Source organism: Protomyctophum bolini, assembly GCF_963924005.1.
Source record: "Protomyctophum bolini genome assembly, chromosome: 5".
NCBI lineage: Eukaryota > Metazoa > Chordata > Actinopteri > Myctophiformes > Myctophidae > Protomyctophum > Protomyctophum bolini.
This window is the reverse complement of record NC_137866.1, coordinates 23,009,117-23,033,311: the sequence shown is the minus strand read 5'-3', so window position 1 is coordinate 23,033,311 and position 24,195 is coordinate 23,009,117. Positions and strand designations below refer to the sequence as shown.

At 46.1% G+C, this 24,195-nt stretch overlaps 1 protein-coding gene across 1 annotated transcript in view; it reads left to right on the top strand.

Moving 5' to 3' along the window:
• plxna2 (plexin A2) overlaps positions 1-24,195 on the top strand; it is a 279,981-nt gene that overhangs the window by 254,857 nt on the left and 929 nt on the right. The window contains 6 exon segments of the mRNA XM_080764816.1: positions 1,302-1,405; positions 12,750-12,849; positions 19,167-19,357; positions 19,966-20,135; positions 21,049-21,261; positions 21,974-22,124. Of these exon segments, the coding sequence (XP_080620942.1) occupies positions 1,302-1,405; positions 12,750-12,849; positions 19,167-19,357; positions 19,966-20,135; positions 21,049-21,261; positions 21,974-22,124 (929 nt within the window).

Sequence of the window (24,195 nt, the reverse complement as noted above, 5' to 3'; positions counted from 1 at the left end):
TCAGACGAAGACCAAAAACACTAGCGGGGTTCCTATGTTGCGTTATATTTTTCGAAAGAAGCAACAGCTGTACCTATAGTCTCGTACCAGGCCCAAACTCATCTGGGGGGGACCAATGTGACGCTGGCAGGGGACGCGTCCCCCGCGTCCCCTAGGCTATTGCGCCCCTGCTTTTGTGTACTGTTTGATTAAGCGGCGTGTCAGTCCAAGCCTGTGGAGATGAGTACTATACTGAATGCGGCCAGCGAGCGGAGAACGCCGCTGGGATGTGCATGATGGCACTCCGTGGTCAGGGTCTTGTTGTATATAAAGTATATTTATCGGTTTGTAATCGTATAGGAGCAAAGCTCTCATTACTGGCCACAGACACCAACATGAAGTTGGATAGCTTTTCAAAGGGTGTTGCTTTTCACGATTGTCACAAGGAAGGCATCGTTCTCAAAACACACATTGTGTCTGCCCCAGCCCTGCCCAAACACTCCCCCTATTAAGTACTCCAGCAGAGCATGGCTGAGGGTCACAGACAGACTATAGTCTGTCTGTCATGGCTGAGGGTCACAGACAGACTATAGTCTGTCTGTCATGGCTGAGGGTCACAGACAGACTATAGTCGCTCAATGACTGACTGTTGACTCACGTACAAATTCAAAGGAAAAGAGGGCGCCGTGCGGCGTCCCCCACCTCCCCGGCCTCCCTACCTGTAGTTCTTATAGTCCACCTCCCCGGCCTCCCTACCTGTAGTTCTTATAGTCCACCTCCCCGGCCTCCCTACTTGTAGTTCTTATAGTCCACCTCCCCGGCCTCCCTACCTGTAGTTCTTATAGTCCACCTCCCCGGCCTCCCTACCTGTAGTTCTTATAGTCCACCTCCCCGGCCTCCCTACCTGTAGTTCTTATAGTCCAGGGGTTATGGCATTATTATATTGTATTGTTTGCGATTGTGTAGATTCATTGTGTTGAATCATGTGTTGATTACTGTGTATTGTTGTTCATGGATTATTGTATCTTTGGCTCTGCTCTGGGGGGGCGTTGATATCAGAGCTGTGTCTCGGTGCACAGATAATCAGAGATATCAAATGTGATTGATATCAGACCTGTGTCTCGGTGCACAGATCATCTGATGTCACATGAGCAGAGACACACCGCCATACTAACATGCAATAGCTTTGCAATAAATGGTTTTATGGTCAGTCTGAGCTGAAGTGTCTCAATGAACTACAACTATATATATTATAACTATATCTTTAAATCTTGAACGTTTGCTTCAAAGTGTGTAACGGCATTATGTTTGTGTCTCCTCAGAGTGGCGTCAGGGGCGCATGGCTCGCGTGGTGCTGCAGGACGAAGACATCACCACCAAGATAGAGAACGACTGGAAGAGACTCAATACGCTGATGCACTACCAGGTAAACACACGCACACGTATAGAAGAGACTGCGCTGTGACATCATTGTGAGCTTGTAGATCGGCTAAATTAAGTAGAAATCAGGCTTAAGGCTTGAGTTTTCGGCCCCGTGAAACAATGTTTGTGTTTTGCTCCGTGCTCGCGGTTAGCTTTCTGCCTTTCGGCCATTCTATAGACTGAAGCAAGGCTTTTGTTTTGGTTCTTTCCTTCAGTATATAAAAGCTCCTAAATGACCCTTCATACTTTTCCGCCAAAGTTTGAGCTATAAGAAAAAGAGAGAAATAAAACCCACATCATGCCCTTCCATTTGATTTTGACTGCTGCTTTAATTAGTATGGACATTTTCCGCGTAACCATGCGGTACTTACCTCGGCAAACTTTACCGTTGGACTTTCAGACAGCCCAATTCTCCGTCTTATTTGCATGCGCCGCGCCTGCCTGCGATCTCAGTGATTCACACATGGACGGAGGGCAATTATACTGCCCCCCGGTGGCAGCGGAGATGAACTCTCAGCCAGCTACTTAGTTCTTTATTCCAACACGCCTCCTCAGGAGGACCCCCTGCAGAGATTATTGGCTGTTTGACTCACCAGAAACCCTCCCAGAGCCCTCTCTCTCTCTCTCTCTCTCTCTTTACCTCTGACTTCCTCTCTGCCCGTTTCTTCTCGCATATACACTGTGAAATCCTGTTCATTTGAAGTGGGCAAATGGAATTAACTGAGGATTTGCACTCTGTGTGTGCGCGAGTAAGCATGTTTTGTTCTGTGTAGTGGTTATACAATTAGACCTTGGTGTCACCTCAGAACACTGAACTTTTCTTCAAACTTTATGCCATTATGATTTCAGCTCGTATTGCAGACCCCCACCCCACCCACCTTCTATTGTGTATCGTTATCATACTGTATGTCAAAGTCATACGATTTGTCACACACGTTACCGCAGTGAACTTTGTTCTCCGCATTTTACCCATCTCTTGGAGCCAAGGAGTGGTGAGCCGCAGCCATGCCGCGCTCGGGAATCATTTGATTAGTAGATTTGACCCCCCAATCCAACCCTTTGATGCTGAGTGTCAAGCAGGGAGGCATTGGGTCCCATTTTTACAGGCTTTGGTTTGACCCGGCCGGGGATCGAACCCCGACCTCCCAGTTTCAGGGCGGACACTCTAACCACAAGGCCACTGTCTGGTTCAGCCCCCCACCCCCCCCGTACTATGGTAGACAAAAGTAGAGTTGAAAGTGTCCATGGGCTGCTGCGTGGGAATGTTTCGTTGTTTGTAGAAGGTGTAGGAAGCTGCAGGAAAGCATGCCGAAACCTAGAGGGAGTGATTGAGCGATATATAGAAAGAGGGATGATGGGGGGAGGTATAAGGTAAAGGAGAGCCGACCCCTCCTCTCTGGTCCTCTAAAGGTTGTATACAGCATGTAGAAATGTGGGCCTATAGTGGCAATATGGATAGAACAAATGGGGAGATGGTGAGCATCAGCAAACAGAGGAGACGTATAGACAGATTGGTGGTGGTGGGTGGGCGAGGAGAGAGATGGAGCAACATAGCCACTTGTGCATCATTACCGTTTCGATGAGTTGACTTGGGCGCCTGCCTGCCTTTGTACATTTTGTTTGTGTGTGTGTGTGTGTGTGTGTGTGTGTGTGTGTGTGTGTGTGTGTGTGTGTGTGTGTGTGTGCATGCGTGCACGACTGCGTCTGTGTGTGTGTGTGTGTGTGTTCTGTGCTCGTGCGATGTGCCACCGCGCTGGCAGATGCAGGAGCACATCTGGCAAACGGTGGCTGGCTGGCAGCAATGGCGGAGCGTAGCTCATTAAGCTGCAGAGTGAGAGAGAGAGAGAGAGAACACTTAAAAGAGAAGGAGTGAACTAAAACTATGTGTTAATTCATCCATGTGTATCTCTGAGTGTCGAAATGCAACTGCACACTGCACACATTTAGGCCTGACGTCAAAATAAAAAAAATGTCTTCTAAATCCTGACAGTTTTCTGAAATACTATATATTTCTATATCAGTGGTGCTCCATATTTCATGTCAAGGATCCCAAAAAATATATGTAATTGGCCGCCGACCCCCATCTGAAAATATGTTGTTCCATGGACCACCCCCAGAAGCAAAGATTTGAGTTAAAACGTTCACTCTGTAATAATATATATTCAAAGATTTGAGGCACATTTTCACGATTTTTCAAAAATAGCAGGCCTACAAGTTCATAGCGCGGCACTCGGTGCCGCGCTATGAGCTTGTAGATCTGCTATTTTTCAATAGCTAAAGTATAACATGTAACATGTATTACAATGCTGTAAAACACCAAAAGGGGTTCCTGCCCAAAATAGGTGCGCTAAACCCCTTATCCCTAAACTTCTTTGCCTTTTCTTTTTACTATTTTGCAAAACATTTTTGAATAGTTCAACTAGCCAATCTACATTGACACGTTGTGAACTTGTATAGACTGGCCATTTTAACTATTCAAAAATGTTTAGCAAAATAGTAGATAAAGGCAAAGAAGTTTAGGGATAAGGGGGTTTAGCGGTGACGAAAATGGAGCCCTTTATGGATTTGACTGTGAGAGAGACAGACTGTCAGCGAGAGTCGCTCACACACATTAACATTCATAAGGGTCCATATAGACCATACCAAAGATCCCTTCTGGCTAGTATTTTATCCTGCCACATGGGATATGGTGCTTCTTTACATATGGAAATGCACACCACCTCACACCCGGCTTCTGCCATGCAAATTAAAAACATAAATGTGCGCTTTTAAAGTCGGCGCCAAATATTTTTTCAAAAAACATCCCTGGCAGTTGGTCCAGGGAACCCCCCCCCCCCCCATCTCTCTCTCTCCAGTGTATATACTGTATATATATACTTACTTATTGCCTCGTCAAAATCGACTGACAGAGACATAGCTTTTTCAGAAAACTGTCAGGATGTAGAAGACATTTTTAGAATCTGATCTCGGGTCAGAATGGGTTAAGTCCGAGCCGAGCGGATTTCGATACGCTACCGATTATATCGTGCATCATTTTATATATATATTCTCTCTCTCTCTCTCTATACACACACACACACACACACCGGTGCAACTCATGCAAAGCTTCTCTCTGATCGGTCCAGCGGTGCCTGAGACGGACGACGGACTGACACAAACGTAATGCGTCGCCTTTGGCCATTCCGGCCTGGTGGGGATAATTAACACTATGGGGTTGAGAGTTTGTTTGTGGTTTAATATGCACACTCTCAGAGTTAAATTAACACTGAATATTTTTTACTGTGTGTGTGTGAGTGTGTGTGTGTGTGTGTGTATACTGACTACGCGGGCCAGAAAGAGAAGTGCCGATAAATGATTTATGAGATAGGCGAGTTGCCTGGCTGATTGCTGATTTCGGATCTCTCTTTGTTGATTAGCCTTTCCCTTGTCAAAGGGAGCTTTTCATCACACGCTCACTCCCTCTCTCTCTCTCTCTCTCCCTCCCCTTGCCCTCCTATGCTCTCCTTCTCTCTCCCCTCTCTCTCTCTCTCTCTCTCTCTCTCTCTCTCTCTCTCTCTCTCATCTCTCTCTCTCTCTCTCTCTCTCCCTCTCACCTCTCCATCTCTCTCTCTCTCCCCCCCTCTCTCTCTCTCCCTCTCTCTCTCCCTCCTCCCCTTGCCCTCCTATGCTCTCTCTCTCTCTTTCTCTCTCTATCTCTCTCTCTCTCTCTCTCTCTCTCTCTCTCTCTCTCTCTCTCTCTCTCTCTCTCTCTCTCTCTCTCTCTCTCTCTCCTTCCTCCTCCCTCTCATCCTTGTCATTCTCAGAGGTGAGAGTGTTAACCTTCCTGCCGCTGTGTAACATTAGCAGTGGTCCCAGCAGGGGTTCAGGCCAGACTGGGCTCTTAACTCACGACACCACACCCCTGCCCCCGGTGCTCGCTCACACACACGCACACACACACACACACAACACACACACACACACACACACACACACACACACACACACACACACACACACACACCACACACACACACACACACACACACACACACACACACACAACACACACACACACACCACACAGAAATTAGACATTCCAGTGACACGGGGGATGGGTGTGCGATTAACAATTCTAATAAACCAGAACATTATAATAAACTGAGCTTGTCAGACAGCTCGGGTTATTATTTACGATGATTCTCAAATGTGGCTGCAGCGGACGGCACGATATTCTACCGGGGGCACACACAGTGCAGAGTAATTAGATTGATGAGGTTTGACAAAGTGCTGATTTATTACAGGTGCGGACCGTGCGTTCGTGGCTCTGCCAGCCATGCAGCGTCGCTGATATTTGTTTTGTCACACTTTTTCTCGTTGGACACATGGGCAGTGTCCGTATCGTCAGGAGTGTAATTCTTTAATGCGTGCACGTCTGACAGTAAAGGGCAACAACAGCGGTCCCCACCCCCGCCTCATGTTCACAGAGACTTGCTTCGATGGCGTATAATAAAGTTAGTTGGTATAAACTTGTGTCCCTCCCCTGCTGTTCGCTGACCTCTGCATGTCCTCCTTCGCTGCAGCGAAGGAGCAGACATAGCGATGACCTCACCTCACGGAAGAGCCTGCCAGCCAGATTGTGTTACCCACCTTGCCAGTCTAAGGAGGCGGCGCAGGGGGCATTTGGGCTATTTTCAGACAGCCCCAGACAAAACAGATACTGCCACAGAGGTATCCATTCATTAATCTAACACTGTGTTTGGCGGGGCGCTCCGGTTGCCTGTTGTAAACCTGAACTATAACATCGCCTGCAGGCTGCGGCATTTTATTTTTTGTGAGGGGGAGGGAGGCACGGACCTGACACGAATGGTCATTTTTTGATCATATCGAGTTGAAAAAGAGGGGGAGATGGCATGATGACATGCTGCTGGCTAAAAGACCTATAATGACCGATGTGTTGACATTACAGCGTGTTGAGTTATCGCCCTCGGGGCAATAACAGCTGTGCTCACACCCTGTCCTCGTACGCTGTGAAATCCTGAGTATCAATTGAACTCTTATATTGTACAAAATGGAACCAAACCAGTTTTGTACCCATTTGTACACACTCTTGGTTAGAGTTAGAAATGAATAAGTTGACACTCTTTCTTTACTTACGATATGCTGGCATGCCAAAAACCCTTCAAACCAGTCATCTATAGTTGATGTGTGAATTCCTTAACAGATTTGGAAATAGGTTGTCAGTTGTTGATACAGTATGTTTGTGACACAGACACAATAAATAGTGGTAAATAATTGAAAATTCAATCTATTACAAAATACTTCTTCTTACACTCACACAAATTCCAACATATCTGGCTGTAAAGGTTTCTGATTAAATCCTATCAATACATTTTGAACACACAATGTTTCAGAATAAAATAATATAAAATGCAGAAATATATTTCAGGACAGAGCTGGAAATGTATATACAACTAAGTTATATTAACCCATGAAAGCATCTGTGCCGTTTAAGATTTTAACTTTGGATATTCAAAAGTATAGCACATCTACAAGCTCACAGTGCAGTACTTTGTGTCACACTGCAAGCTTGTACATCTGCAATTTTTGTAAAAAGAAAATACATTTTTGAGTCATCTATCTCTCTATAAATGCACCAAGGCAGTGCAGTGCAGTGCCCAGCCTTGAGTCGGTCAGACTCAAGGCTGGGCACGGTTGTCCAGACACGCCACAAAAGGCCTCTGCCCGGGCTCTGGACAGGGCCCCCTGCCCAGGCTCCATACTGTATATGGAGCTGGCCCTTTCTGACGTCATAATGACGTTCTGACGTCTGGCATATAGACTCCATATTTGGCCATGGCTGACAAAGAACTCCATATATGGGCATAAAAGGGACCCAGACATAATAACTGTCTGGCCTCTGCGCAGGCTCTGGACAGGGCCCAAATTAGCCAATTATTGATCACACCTGTTCCGACATCACGGCGATGTTCTGGCGTCTGCGTAGACTCCATGTTTTGAGCACGCCTGACAAAGAACTGGAATCGTCCCAAGTAGGCACTGCTCTAGTTTTGAATATGTTTCAAACGAGTCTTCTCTTCTGCAGGGGTGTTGACACTTGACACACAACATTTTCAGACGGTGTGTCCACGGCCAAATCCATCTCATTTTGGGAGTCCTTGACACAAAACGGTTTGAAAACTACTGTTTTTTTGAAGGCATTAGTAGAATGGGCCCCTTTTGGTGTTTTAAAGCATAATGTTATATTTTAGCTATTGAAAATAAGCAGATCTACAAGCTCATAGTGCTCATAGGTCTGCTATTTTTGAAAAGTCGTGAAAACGGGGCTGCAAATCTTTCAATATATATTTCAGAGCGAACATTTTTAACTAAAATATTGACTTCTGGGGGGGGGTCCCTGGAACAACATATTTTGAGATGGGGGGTCCGTGGCCCAATGGAGATAATTCTGGGGGTCCTTGACATGAAAAAGGTTGAGCACCGCTGACATAGAAACATGGGTTTTTCAGAAAAATGTTAGGATTTAGAAGCCAGTTTATTTTTTATCGACCTCAGTCCAAAATGGGTTAATGGACCAGGGGCCGGGCAGGTGTAAGTGTGATCTGGAAGCATGTGGTCCTGGAGGGGCATGGAGGGGACAGCGTGAGGGGCTAGAGGTTCTGATGGGAGATAGAGACCACGTTCCACTGTCTGATCCAGTCTGCTGGTCCGTCTGATGGAAGGTCTTATCATGGGACCGGGGCCATACAGCCCCCCCTTATCTCACCTGGGCCGTTATCAGCCTCCGCACGCTGGATTATCCCTGAAGGACGAATCCACACACGCCTTCAATCATTTACTCTATATCACAAGCACCCATCTTTGCTATAGCCTCCCTGTCAGCCACATAATGTGAAGAGAGAGAGAGGGAGATACAGTAGAGAGAGAGAGAGAGAGAGAGAGAGAGAGAGAGAGACGGACACTAGAGCGAGAGAGAGTGAGGGGGGAGAGGGAGAGAGGTTATTTCATGCTCTGCGGTGAAAGTCTGTCACAGGAATAATTGCAGAATCCCTGACTGATCTGAGACATTCTTTTGGAAAAAGGGCTTGTGTGTGTGTGTGTGTGTGTGTGTGTGTGTGTGCGTGTGCGTGCGTGCGTGTGTGTGTGCGTGTGTGTGTGTGTGTGTGTGTGTGTGTGTGTGTGTGTGTGCGTGTGCGTGCGTGCGTGTGTGTGTGCGTGTGTGTGTGTGTGTGTGTGTGTGTGTGTGTGTGTGTGTGTGTGTGTGTGTGTGCGCGCGCGCTTGCGTGGGAGAGTTGGTAGAAGTGCCTGTGAGGGTTGGTGGAAAGAGAGATATGAGGTGGTTTAAGGTTAGCCTGGAAACCAGATGCAAATGTAAAGAAATAAAAGAAAACTCAGCAGGTTAGGTTTGGACCCGCTCGAAGTTGTGGGGCACCAATCAGGCGCCCGGTATGCAAATATGGGGCGGGTTTATCACCAGAGGCATTTTATTTTAATCCGCCCGTTGGAAATGCAGGTTCCACACAGAGATTCCAGACTAATATCTATACAGTCTGGCTATTCCAGGCTAGTTTAAGGTAGAGAGGAGTTGTCGCCTGGCAGGTGGATCCGTACAAGTGTTCTATATATACCCCCATTTCTCTCTTAGCAAGCTACAGAATCTTGCATCTGCAATGAAGACGTCCAAGAGTCTTTTCACTCCCTCCAGCCCCCCACCACCACCACCACCACATTCAAGTGTCTCTCTAGTACGACGATTATGTCGAGGACCGTGTGGCAGATCCCCGGCCAACAACAGCTAACGGTGCAACCGAGAGTATAGTTGGGGGGGGGGTGTTGAGGTGAATGGCGTTGGCCAGTGAGAGGCGGCTACATCACATGAGCACGAGTGAGGAGCTCTGTGACCCACGCAGCATGGCTACCAGCAGAGGACACACCCAGACTAACAGCCAGGGAGGGGAGAGAGTCTATTTTGCTCCTATATAGATCAAATAAAACAGAAGAATTTCAGTAGAAGTTCAGTTTTTTTTTTTGGCCCAGTCTTTTCACTGCATTTGTGGCTCGTGGGGTCTTGTCTTTGTTCATGGGGTTCTGAGGCAGAAGAAGTCCTTCCTCTGGGGGGTGCAGCTGTACTGTAAATGCCAGCCAACTATAAGCTCTGTGTTGTTTTTTCGGCTTAAGAAAAGGGCAATGGAAAGTTTTCTTGGCCCGTGGTGTCTTTTTGAGTTTTTCTGCAAAACATGCATTTTTTTTTGTGTGAAGTGTGGCTAATCACAGCGTAAATGGCGAGAATGTCATTTGCGACTGTGCAGTGAAAGTGGTTGTGCTTTCGTGTAGCAGCCACATAAAAGGGAATTTAACCCATTCTGACCTGAGATCAGATTCTAAAAATGTCTTCTACATCCTGACAGTTTTCTGAAAAAGCTATGTTTCTGTGTCAGTCGTTCTTCGATTTTTCAAAAATAGCAGACCTACAAGCTCGTAGCACGCCACTCGGTGGTGCTATTTTTCAATAGCTAAAGCATAACATAATAACACCAAAAGGGGTTTCCACCCAAAATGGATTAAACTCCTCCGCTTAGCTGGGAATGGGTTTACACTATACAGCCATAGCCGGTGATGATGGAGGTCCATTTACACAGATGAAAACGTTGCTATAATAATGCTGCTACTCATATATAGGTGCCTCGGTATAGCCGATGAGTGGGGGGACATTTATGGAGCCAACAGCTCTATATGGTCCATACTAAATGGACCATATATACAGTCACCATTGAGCCACATGAAGATGGAAGCATCTGTGCATCATCTGCGTCATCATCTTTCATCTTTCAATCTCCTCTCCTCATTTGCCTTCTCTCTGCCGGTCTGAATTTCCCTTTGAAGGAGTGAAAAAGTACACGAGAAGACATTGAGAGAGTGTTCCTGTCTGATGTTGTTCCTCTCTCTCTCTCTGTGTCTCTGTTTGTCTCTCTCTCTTGTCATCTCTCTCTCTCTCTCTGTCATCTGTCTCTCTCTCTCTCTCTCTCTCTCTCTCTCTCTCTCTCTCTCTCTCTCTCTCTCTCTCTGTGTCATCTGTCTCTCTCTCTCTCTCTCTATAATCCTATTCCTTGTCTTTTTGGGCCAACTTGTTACGGCAACTTGGACGGCAAAAGTTTCTGAACGTTCTCACAGCTGGCATATCTCTGAAATAGCTGATCTACAAGCTCACAACGCGTCGCGTCTCCTCGACGCAAAAAATAACAAGCTATCGGAAGCTATTGTTCGTGGCACATTATGTTTAATCAAACAGGTTTACCTCCTTAGTGTTGTTCTGTGTTGTTCTGTGTCTGCGTGCATGCAGTAGATGCAGTACGTGCTGCAACTTAGAGAAAACGATCTTACAATACAATATTTAGATGTACTGTCGGTTATAGTTAGTTGCTGCGAGAGTGAGGTCTATATAGCCAAAACCGACTCGGGATTCCTGGGTCGCTGCCTGATAGATAAAATGGGTCTTATCTGTTTACAAACTAATGTCCAGTGGTCAATGTCTCATATTCTCATATTCTCCTGAACTTTGACCCAGGCCGGATCATTCATATTGTCACCTTATGCTCCATATCATCATTTTACTCTTAGCCTACGGCCTGTTTGTGCAGCGTTGTTCCTAATCATCCTAAATGTCATGTCCTTCAGGTTTATGGCCAAAATATGTTTTCATCTGTCCCATTTAATATCTTGTTGACTCCTTATTCAGTCTCCATGTTGTCTGCCACCAGCCACAAACGTGCAATAATGAAGTGTCTATTATGGTTGGAGTCTACATGCATATGACCTTGGTCTAGGCCAGATAGCTGCTCACTGAGTCAGGGAGCGTTCTTTCTCTGCCGAAAGTTTAGTGCAGGGAAAGTTATCTACAGGTTGCCTGGCAACGCCTGCCTAGGCGCTCTCCAGGCTTCAATGGGCATCAATGACTGAACCAAGGAAGATGAACTCTGCGTCGCTACGCCATCCTCATCATCTAGGCGTTGCACTAATGAAAGAGCGCCAACACTGGTCTTGTCATCTGACATGGCGGACATGAAACATCTACAGCCAATGAACATTATATCAACAAATCTGACGTGATCTGCAGTATTTAGCCTGGAACAAATACTGTGAAGAGGAGTTCAGGTCCGGAGTTCAGTTCGGAAGTTCAGTTCAGCTTCGGGTTCTTTTGGAATCAACAATTGATTATTCTAAATTATATTGATGTAAATACTATTATCTGAACCATGTAGCACATTCTCTATGTAAATTTGCTTTATACCTACTAAAATAATGGTTAAACCTTAAACTCTCTCCGATCTCTATTTCATCTGCCTCCAAATCCTTTTTAAGGTATGTTTCTATTTTTGGTACAGTGATGGTCATTTAAAGGGCTATTCACTCATTTTAAGGTAAATACAGCACGGTATTTAATTGGTCTCCCTGCTGAGCTATCGAAGGTATAGATTTACAATGTTTTCTTAATTATACAGTCCTTTCAAAGTTATCATGATAAAAGATGGATCCTATTTTTATATCCATCACTGCCCTCCACAGTTTCCTATCCAACATCGAGCTCTTCAGTGTTGTCAGCCTAGCTGTCGCGCCGCAGCACGTCTACATTAGGTGGTATACGCTTCTTTCCCCTCCTGGCTTTGCCCTGTGGTTGGCTCCCAGAGGGTCAAATTTACTTGCCTCAAGTTCTGGGTGCCTGACGCAGTGCCCTGCCAGCCTCGTCCTTCTCTCTCTGACTTTGTCTGTGACCCGTGGCAGGTCCCCATAGATAGAGGACCACATTTCTGATGCGGTCCGTCCATGTGACACCTATAGTGCCATTCGTATAGCATTCTTGTGTATAGACTCCATCCAGGGCTTTTTCCTGTTGTATTGTAAGGGTCCATGTCTCGGCCCCATATACAGCAGCGCTGACTCCTCATTCCCGTGCAAGTGCTCTCCGAACCTTCAGATCCTGTTCAGTTATACAACCATATATATAGGAATGTTTAGCTTGCGATAAACTTTTTTTATTTCAATGTTTTGCATTTACATTATAGAATTTGGTTTTGAAAAGCGGTGTCACAGAGGACTGTTAACCCATTTTGGGCCGGAACCCGTTTTGGTGTTAGCATTTCGTTGTGCTTTAGCTATTGAAAAATAGCAAGATCTACAAGCTCATAGCGCGCCACCGAGTGGCGTGCTACGAGCTTGTAGGTCTGCTATTTTTTTGAAAAATCGAAGAACGACTGACGTATAAAGACATTTTTAGAATCTGATCTCAGGTCAGAATGGGTTAAAACATGACAGTCCCCCCCAAAATGATGCTATGTGTCTCTTCCCTTCAGGTGTCGGACCGCTGTGTGGTGGCGCTGGTACCCAAACAGACGTCGTCGTACAACATCCCTCCCTCAGCCAGCATATCACGCACCTCCATCAGTCGATACGGTGAGTTCTTAACAGTTTAACTGCTTGTGACGTAACGTTCCGCCAGAAGGAATCCAACCGGAAACTGCTTCTGTAGCGTAATGTTCCGTCTGATTAACGTTATTATTTAAATCAAACCGGATCGCTGATTTCTATTTTTGTATTATTATTTTTTTTGGCTTGGCCTTTCCTTCTTTAGCGATCCTAGACCGGGTTGCGCAACCGTCCACCTCCCTTTTATACAGGCTGACTAAAAGCTGAATAACTCATAATCTACGGAAGCTCTCCGTGGTTTGGATAAAACGCGCAATGTTCTGAGGTCTTTGCTGATTATCCGGTAATTATTTATAGCATTAAGATGGACGCTCCAAACAGGATGTGTCAGTGGAGTGTGTGCTTCATTGAAATAGGCTCGTCAGTCTGCGGTTTGGCTCTGCGTCCAGCAGGAGGCAGTATAATGGGTTTTAAAGGCTGCAGTGCACGCCGTGGCCATTTCTTCTTCGCCTCCACTCAAACACCAGATGCCAAATTTGTGCCTGAATGCAGTGATTAGTTAACAGCGGGGCTGAAATGATGCCTGATCCATCCGACGTCGTCGAGTGTATTCCTGTTGTTGTATAAGTTAACATTTTGTCATGGGCCGGGTCACGTGCCATGCCACCACATTATGTAATTTATATTGCGTTGCGTGCATGCGTGCGTGCGTGCGTGTCATTTCTAAACAAATCCAAATACCCTCTCCCTAAAGTGATGGCGGCTTTGTTTGCAGCCTCTCTCTCTATCTCTCTCTCTCTCTCTCTCTCTCTCTCTCTCTCTCCCCCTCCCGCCGACTGCATGTGGTGCAGTTTACTTTGCAGATCAGGCCTATGGCTCTGCTTGGGAGGCAGTGGAATGGAAGGGAGGGCATTGGGAGTGGAGAGGAGGAGGATGAGGGGAGGGGAGGCGTGGGGTGGATTTAGCCGATTGGAGGTATAATGGTGATGGGGTTGTGTTCCTGTTAGTTTTTTCTACGAAACCATTATAATGGAGATGACTGCGCCTTGGGCCAGGACGCAGTGGACTGACATATGCACACACACTCATAAGAACTTAAGCGCGCACGCACGCACGCATTGGCTCCCTCGGTTGGTGGCGTCACACGGTGTGCCACAGGGCGCCCCATCTGGTCGTATATGCCAGACACGCACGGTATAGGGCCACGGGGCAACTTGTGATTGCTAATTATTCGCTGTGACCGATACTTTAGCACAAAATGGAGAATGGGAGTGTGAGCATGCATGGGTAATTATACCAGGACAGGAGAAACTCTGCCTTGTTGCTACCTAGAAACATGAGACAATAATACTATACCACCTCCCGCCCATGATGAAACCGGTGCATCCATTGTGGGAGATAAGAGAAGGAAGGATAGAATGGAGCCATGAAGAAGTCTTTTATTTTAAATGTAAGAGAAGACTCCCTCCCCCCCCCCCCCCCCCCCCCCCCCGAGAGAGAGGCCACGCTCCAAAACAAGCGCAGAGGGCATTGAGAGAGGCCATCGCAGCAGCACAGAACGCATTCCCAACTGCAAGTATCCATGTCCCTTTAGTCAACTACTCAACTAATTTCTCAATAAAGGATAAGGATAACATGAGAGAGCTAAATCGCAATATTGTTACCTATAATTACCTCCCTAAATTGGATGAAAGGGAGTTTAAAGTGGTTCCTGATAACGTACATTGGACAACAGAGACAGGCAAAGCAATGCTTGTAAATTGGCTTACTAGTTTAAACTTATAGACCCCATAAACCCAGAAAGGAGGGGGGGCAAGTCAACAAACATAATTAATCTGTCCCATTACTTCCAGCCAGATCAACACCAGACCGAACTGCTGGAAAAGGGACTTTCCTTTGTCCCGACACTGGATATCTATAAACAACAAACCAACAGGTTAAAGAAAGACCTTTCTCAGTATCACCGCAGATTGAAACTAGCTACACACTTTGGAATGGACCAAGGAACGGAGATACTGCCTTTTCGACCAAAATCGAGCTGGGAACCGTCTGAGAATTTAATCCCAAGCAGTCTTAAACGACTGATGCAGAAGGACATGAATACGGTAACACGCATACCAGGACACATTAAGGAAAAAGATAATCTCACAATAGAACAAACCAGGGCACTTAGGGAACTAATCAACAACAAACAAATCATTATCAAACCAGCAGACAAAGGCTCCTGCATAGTAATTATGGATAGACACCAATACCTTTTAGAAGGTGAGAGACAGCTCAACAATCAGGACCATTATAGGCAATTAGACCAACCCATTTACATGCAGACAGCTACGAAGGCCATAGCCATCATAAACAGTCTTAAGGACAAAAGGCACATAAACGCCAAACAACATCAATATTTAATAGGACAGGATAGCCCACGGGCTAGGATATTTTATCTTTTACCAAAAATACACAAAAGCCCGGATTCATGGACAATACCATATGAAATTCCACCCGGGAGACCAATTGTGTCGGACTGTGGCAGCGAGACGTATCAGACAGCAGAGTTTATTGAATATTTCCTGAACCCACTGTCGATAAAACACCCCAGTTTTATAAAAGACACTTACGATTTTGTGGACAAAATTAAAGCTATTAAAGTAGGAAAGGAGGCCCTTCTATTTTCAATAGATATAGACAGCCTCTACACAAACATTGAAACAGAATCAGGACTACAAGCAGTCAGGGAAGTCTTTAGTAAATACCCAGACACAAGTCGACCAGAGGAGGAAATACTCCAATTACTAGACTTAAATCTAACCCAGAATGATTTTTCCTTTAACAACAAATTCTATTTACAAATCAAAGGCACGGCCATGGGAAAGAGATTTGCACCATCTTATGCAAACATTTACATGAGCATATGGGAACAGATCGCACTAGAAAAATGCAGACTTAAACCGACACATTACTATAGATTTCTAGATGATATATTTGGAATATGGGAACATAGCCAAGAAGAATTCCAGGAATTTATTGATGTTTTAAATAGCCATCATAGATCCATAACGATAAAATATGTGACACACACAGAAAGGATTGACTTTCTTGATGTAACAATCTTCAAGGGCCCAAACTTTAACACAAATGGGAAACTAGACTTAAAAGTATTCTTTAAAGAAACAGACACTCACGCCCTATTACACAAAACGTCATTCCACCCGACACACTCCTACACAGGAATAGTCAAATCACAACTACTAAGATTCCATAGGATTTGCACGCAAAGAAGTGATTTCAAAATAGCTTGTAAAACTCTATTTAATGCCCTCAGACTAAGAGGATACACTAGGACCTTCCTCCGGAAAGCCCAAAAAACCTTCTTAGAAATAAAAGTGCGAGATACAGGCCCCAAATTGGCCCTGATAACCAGTTATTCAACACAGAGCACACTAGCCAACAACAGAATAAAAAGGAATTTTGAGAACCGAACAGACGATCTTCTAAAAGATTATAAAATTATATCGGCCTACAGAAAAAATAAAAACCTTAAAGATTATCTAGTACACAGCAAGCTAAAAGAAATCAACACACCAGCACGCCAGGGACCAGAATACTTCAAACCCAAACAATTAGTAAAAAATAGAACCACAAAACGCGTCTTGGAGATTAAACAACAAATAACAGCCAGAACCAGCAACTGCATTTATTTAATCACATGTGAAAAATGTGGTTTACAATATGTCGGAGAGACAGGTAAAACAATAGGTACTAGGCTGGGACGACACAGATACAATATTAACAATGCCAAAAAGACAACCACAAGATTGGTGCAACATTTCATGGCGCACGGCATTGGAGCTCTAAAATGCGCTGGACTTCAACACAATCCTAACTGGACAGTAGGACAAAGACGTTTTAATGCAAAAACAGTGGATTAAGAACCTCAACACGGATTTTCCTCGAGGCTTAAACATGCCTAAAATTAGATCTTGAACACTAAAAAACTTAAACTCAGGATTAAACTGGAGAAATCTAAAAGTGATTGGATCAGACTTCCTTCGGATACATGGCGAATGCATTTATTCCTTGCATTGTGCCTACACATGTGTAGGCACAGTGCACTGAAATCTTTTAATTCCCCCCCTAAACTGCGCACATTATGAAGCTGCCATGTTAATTCTCCTCACTAATGCATTCACTCTCACACCTAGAGACTATATTTACATGCTCACGAATCCAAGTTACTCATCATAGTTTAGTTATACTGGGAGGGAGAGGCGGGTGGGACACACACGCTCTGCAGTCTGCTTTATTACAAAGAGCACAGTGCTGAATATTTTACCATGGGGTCATGAATTCACAATGAGCCATATAGAAGGGACAGTCTAGCTCTCTTCTTTTTTTTTAGTTTAGTTTAGTTTTTAGTTTAACTTCCGTCACATTGGGGAGCTCGCACGGCCAGTGCTGCAGTTACTTTGAAAGTGTGCAGTGTGTGTGTGTGTGTGTGTGTGTGTGTGTGTGTGTGTGTGTGTGTGTGTGTGTGTGTGTGTGTGTGTGTGTGTGTGTGTGTGTGTGTGTGTGTGTGTGTGTGTGTGTGTGTGTGTGTGTGTGTGTGTGTGTGTGTGTGTGTGTGTGTGTGTGTGTGTGTGTGTGGCATAAGGAAGCATGAAGCCAGGCTGGCACGGGCCGGGTGTCCCTTCATCAATCACTGACGACCGGCACAGCGAGCAACAGCTGCACCTCGACAACCCGCTGATTGATTCATATCAATTTAACGTTCGGCACTTAGCATCTTGCCGCTAATTTACATCCGCCGCCACAGCCCTCGAGCACCCGAGATTCACCACCAGCAAACACCCCCACCTGCACCTACTCCAACACATTATGTATGGGGGTGGTGGGGGGGGTGGGCCGGGAGAAATGAGGGGCCGCAGAGCAGCCGAGCAGCAGGATACCGTCGACTGGATTAAACTGGGATTTGAGACCTCAATCTGCTGTCACGTGCACGTACGCACGCACGCACGCCCACAGCCTTGAGGTCTTGTTTCCCAGGTGCCCCGCCCCCAAGAGACACGTTGGCCTGGTTGGGGGGTATGTAGGGGTGGGGGGGGGGGGGTAATGGTAAGTGGGGGGACGGGGGGCTTTATTTGCTCGTCTGCGCCATGGCCTTTGAAGCCGAGAATCAGATCCTCAGAGACTCCCAGAAAGCCCCCCCCCCCACAAGGAGACACCTGCTAATTAGAGAGAGAGAGGACTAGCGTGTCATCCATCCGTGTCAAAAGGAGGACAGGAAAAATGAGAGAGGAGAGGGATGAGAGGCCAGAAGGAGAACTGGAGGAGGGAGGATGGCTGCAGTGCAGCTTAACACATTACAGATCTTTTGATGCGTTGATTAAACAGTGTGACTGAGGCAATTTGGACGTGGTGGTGCTGCCAGTGACAATGAGGTGCACCGTGCACGGGAAGCCAATTATACGGTATAGCTTTTTATAGGAGGATCCAGGTCGAAGCCAGCCACGTCTCATTCAGTGCATGAATGCAGATGAGGATTGGTTTGCACTGAGAAAGAGAGAAAGAAATAATGATATGAAATGAAAGCGCGTGAACGTGGGGGGAGAATATAGGGGACTCTTTCCTTTGCACATCTATAGCTCTCTGATGAGCTATCAAGACGAGAGGCCAAACCGTTCTTTTCATCCAGCATGGACACTGTCCGAGAACTTCAGCTCTCTATAGCCTGTAGAGGACACTGCTGCCCCCATCATTACCGTAGCGATAAGAAGAATGTTTTTCTTTCGCAAACTCAACTCAGAGGAACACAAGCTATAGGGCTCCGTTATTACAACAAGCTATACAAAGAAGCAGAAGTGGAAATGAGAGAGAGAGAACCGCAAAGGGAGGGATGAGAGTGTCTTTGACTAGACACACATACATTCAAAGGGAGGGATGAGAGTGTCTTTGACTAGACACACATACATTCAAAGGGAGGGATGAGAGTGTCTTTGACTAGACACACATACATTCAAAGGGAGGGATGAGAGTGTCTTTGACTAGACACACATACACACATACATTCAAAGGGAGGGATGAGAGTGTCTTTGACTAGACACACATACACACGTACAGGATGAGAGTGTCTTTGACTAGACACACATACACACATACATTCAAAGGGAGCGGTGAGAGTGTCTTTGACTAGACACACATACACACATACATTCGTGCTTCTGTATGTGTGAGCCCATGTTTAATCAATATGATGCAGTTGCCTGAGGCGTGGGCTTAAGGTAACCGCTGTCATTTAAAGCTCTGCCTCCCTCTCTCTCCCTCTCCCCCTCCCTCCTCCCATTGGACAGACTCATCGTTCCGCTACACGGGCAGCCCCGACAGCCTGCGCTCGCGGGCCCCCATGATCACGCCGGACCTGGAGAGCGGGGTCAAGGTCTGGCACCTGGTCAAGAACCACGAGCACGGAGACCAGAAGGAGGGAGACCGCGGGAGCAAGATGGTCTCCGAGATCTACCTGACCAGGCTGCTGGCTACGAAGGTATATACCGAAATGCTGCACACCGACCGTACCACACCCTATAGGGGGCTGTATTTTGCGTGTCTTATAAGTACCAGGTCTTATTACTTAACTTAAGACCTGGGAGGCGTGATCAATGCCATTTAGCTATTCTGAGTGGCCAAAGAGCCTATTCTACCACAGGTCGTTTCGAGGAAGCAATCCGATTGGTTGAAACGGCCTTCGAGCCGTGGGTTAAACCAGCACCGTTCAACACCTAATAAAAACAAAGAATTCAGCTGCTTTATCTGTTCTCCCAGAGCGCTAGCAAACTCGGTGGCTAGGCTAGCTAGTTTCTTGGGACATTTGTGGTCGTATAGTGACTACATCTGTCATTAAAGAAATATATTCTTTCAGCGATTTTCTTAGTTTTAAGGGTAACTGTGGTATAATTGCAATATTACACTCAAGGGTGTGGGTTAACGTCATTAAATCCCTAATGCATATCAAACTAGGGATCCTTTACATGAAAAAGGTTTGAGAACCACTGGTATATAGACATCGTCTTATGTATTATCTACTGACGGATAAAACACATTTTTGGCGTGGTTTTTTTACTTACTTGGAGCTCTCCTCTTTTGCACTCTCAGGGTACGCTGCAGAAGTTTGTGGACGACCTGTTCGAGACGCTCTTCAGCACGGTGCACCGGGGGAGCGCTCTGCCCCTCGCCATCAAATACATGTTTGACTTCCTGGACGAGCAGGCGGACAAACATGGCATCCACGACACGGACGTACGCCACACATGGAAGAGCAACTGGTGAGAGCAGACACTATAGTGTACACACAGTATGTTATGTTGGCATTGGTAGACGTATACCTGACCCATTATGTTATACTTTAGCTATTGAAAAATAGCAGATCTACAAGCTCGTAGCGCGCCACTTGTAGGTCTGCTATTTTTTAAGAATCGTGAAAATGTGTCACAAATCTTTGAATATAATATATTCTTTCAGAAGACTTTTTATTTATTTCGACGTCAGGCCTAAATGGGCTAAGCTTTGTGTGAGTTTTTATTTTATTTATCTTCTTGTGAGACACGAAATCCACGTTCTTTTTTCGTCTCTGCGCAGCATAACTGCTTAGCTCCCACACCATATACGGTTAGGTTCTGACTAGGCATGTAGCGATATATCGTATATCGATATTATATTATATTATATAATGTGAGCTGTAATCATAATCCATCATATTCACGTGCTTTTGGAGAGAAATGAGACAGACAGTCACTTTCAGTAGTAGAGGCCTGCAGAGGGGAGCTATATCGTGTCAATTATGTTCCTGCACTGTCAAATAGGTCTACAATACATCTATCCTAAGATGCCATCAAAGAAAAGAAGAAATGTGAACTCGAGCTAGGTTTTAAACATGAAAGCATGTTTACAGTTGTTGCACAGAAATTAAGTAATTTTACATGAAAAGTAATGCTACTTTTACAATTTAAATAACAATTGTGAAAAAGGTTTGGGGGAAGATAAATCATAAAAAAAAAGAAAACGGTCATTTGTCTGGAAAATAACTGTGTTGAAAATATCGTGAAAAATCCTATCGTGAACCTCATATCGTGATGGTATCGTGAGTTGAGTGTATCGTTACATGCCTAGTGCTAACCCCAAGTGGCCTTGTTTCTCTGCATCCGTTTCTGTCCGTCCTCCAATCCATTCTCTCTCCAGCCTTCCGCTGCGTTTCTGGGTGAACGTGATCAAGAACCCGCAGTTTGTGTTCGACATCCACAAGAGCAGCATCACGGACGCCTGTCTGTCCGTGGTGGCGCAGACCTTCATGGACTCCTGCTCCACGTCGGAGCACCGGCTGGGCAAGGACTCCCCGTCCAACAAGCTGCTCTACGCCAAGGACATCCCCAACTACAAGAGCTGGGTGGAGCGGTAAGAGGCCGTTCTGAACTTCTGACCCCAGATCAGATTCTAAAAAAATGTCTTCGAAGTCCTGACAGTTTTCTGAAAAAGCTATATGTTTCTATGTCAGTCGTTCTTTGCGATTTTTCAAAAAATAGCAGACCTACAAGCTCGTAGCGTGGTGGCGCGCTATGAGCTTGTAGATCTGCTATTTTTCAATAGCTAAATTATAACATAATGTTTAAAACACAAAAAGAGGTTTCCGCCCCAAAATGGGTTATTATTGTAAAGCACTCTATCATCATCATCATCATCATCTTCTTCATCACCCCCATGACAAACTACTTCCTTCCACACTAACCAAAGTGTCTTAAAAGCTTTCCTTGTCCCCAGTTGTCCATAATACCTCTTTATAGCGGTCTTAACAGTTTATGCCTGCGTACTTAAATTATTATCTGTGCTATATTACCTTGTGCAGTAGACAGGAAACAGTGACGTGTGTGTCACTGTTGTGTGACACACAGTGTGTGTGTGTGTGTGTGTGTGTGTGTGTGTGTGTGTGTGTGTGTGTGTGTGTGTGTGTGTGTGTGTGCGTGTGCGTGTGCGTGTGCGTGTGCGTGTGCGTGCGCGTGCGGATGGGAGGGCACTGAGCCTTTTAACTTTCCCCTCCCGTTCCTACAACGTTAGACCTTTTTCCGAGACCTGGCCCTTCTTTAAGCGTGGCGTCCTTGTGTCCTCCCAGGTACTACGCCGACATCAACCGCCTTCCGGCCATCAGTGACCAGGACATGAACGCCTACTTGGCGGAGCAGGCTCGACTCCACTCGACGGAGTTCAACATGCTGAGCGCCCTCAACGAGATCTACTCCTACGTCAGCAAGTACAGCGAGGAGGTGGGTGGCGGTGGTGGTGGTGGTGGTGGTGCTGCGCAGCTGCGCTCGTCAACGCGGGACCAAAGGAATGTCAGCAGCAGAGAGAGAGAGAGAGCTTCAGAAAGCCCAGAGGTCTAGTTTAGAGCTGTATGGCCTGATGGGGGGCTCCGTGTCTGATGTCTGGAGAGCACAGACCAACGCTCTCAGCAGGCCACTCTTATCTGCTCCCCTGAGCCGTGGTATATTTATATAGGGTTATGTCATGAGCGGAATGGCAGAAAGCGCACATACGGCACGCATGCACGCACGCACACACAAACGCACATTGTCCCGATCACTGAAAGCATAAAAAGGGAACGGCGACAGAGAGGGTGTTTATAGAGACATTCTACCAGGCATGTCTACTAACCCCACTGGGAAACATTACCCTGACCTTTGTGTCGTTACTCCCTCAATGTCTCGCTTTCTCACTTTCTCTCGCTTTCTCGCTCCCAGTGTGACCCTGTCAGCCTTCCTTGAACTGTGACTCTTCTCTCCCCTTTAAGCTCGTATTTTAAGGAAGGTTTTTAAAGAACTTTTCAGGGCGGGGTGGGGGTTATGAAAAAAGTAACTATATATATGCCGACTGTCTACTGTACATAGTAAAATCCTCTAAAAATCCTCTAAAATCCTCTAATTCTCTAGCTCTCTCTTGCAAAACGTGCAGACATAACAAATGCACTCAACGCGCGCGCACACACACGTGCGTGTGTCCTCTGTCTCTCTCCCAGCCTAAAGTACTTAAATGTCGTTGACACGTGTTTGTTCCTGCTCAGCCGTTCTCACAAGGCTGTGAGGCGCGGGCTAACCGGCCAGCACACTTAAATGGATTTGGGGTAGATGGCACCTGCATTGCACTGCTGCGGATTAATAATAGATTGCCATTGAGGGTCCTGATGATGAGAAGGAGAGGAAGGAGGAGGAGGTCGGGGGGGGGGGGGCGGAGTTCTCTAAGAGCACTTAAGCAGATGAGAGGAAGACGGTTTGGGCAGATTTGCAGACTCTCTGCCCGAACCGAGACCCCCTGCTGTGCTGGGCCAAAAACGTGTACATATGCGTGACTTGGATGTGATTGGAGAGGCAGAGGCACCGCCGCAAACCCAGACATCTCGTAGGCTAACTGTTTCATTTTTGAGTGGTGCAACCACTCCAAGGAACAGCAATGTCCGTGTTCACCTATGTGACTATGTATGTGACTACTGTCACTTTAATGAGTACCAGTAGGGGCGCTGTTGTGCCAGAAACAGAGATAGAGAGATACTGCTAATGAGAGAGGGAGAGAGAGGAGGGGGGAGGGGGGTTGCAACACTCAGTTCACACGGGTGTGATTTTTTTTGAACGAAAAGGGAGTGACAGTGTCACGTAAAAGTAGATCTGCTATATTCGCTTTGAAGTCATATGAGAAGTTTAGATACATTTGGCCCCAAATCGGTTTTAAGTTAAGTCTCTCTGTAGGTTTTGTTGGAGCTACATGAACCATCCACTGTACCAGATTACCAACTATGCATGCAGGGGCGGTTTTTACCGCTACGCAAACTACGCAGCTGCGTAGAGCCCCGACGGCTAGAGGCCCCGAGAGTTCTCCCTGAAAAATGTTTAATATCGCAGCCCCGCCAGCCCGTTCCGTCGCAGACTCGCAGTTGATATTTTGCCTATTGCGGTCGGTTAGGGGGGCCCCCCCAGGGAGGGCTACGACGGCCCATGGCGTCGCTTCCTCGGCGTCACTTCTTCATGATCCTCCCCCGTTAAGCGACGCCCGGTCGCGGCCGTCCGTCCCGTCGTGGGCTCCCCTGTTGGTCTTTGTCCCCCTATACTGCGCCTCAAACCCGGCCGTTTCAACGTGGAAATAATGTTGCAAAACAAAACAACAACAATCATACAACCTAGACTGTCAGGAAAGGAATAGGACCTTGGCGCAAAACGTCATATTTACCCTGCTCTTCAATAACAAAAGTGTGTTCTTACATGAATCCTCCATTAAACTCTAGGTGAGTAAATTAATTTAATATGAAAGTTTTCAGTGACGTAAATTGCAGATCATTCTCCTGTCGAA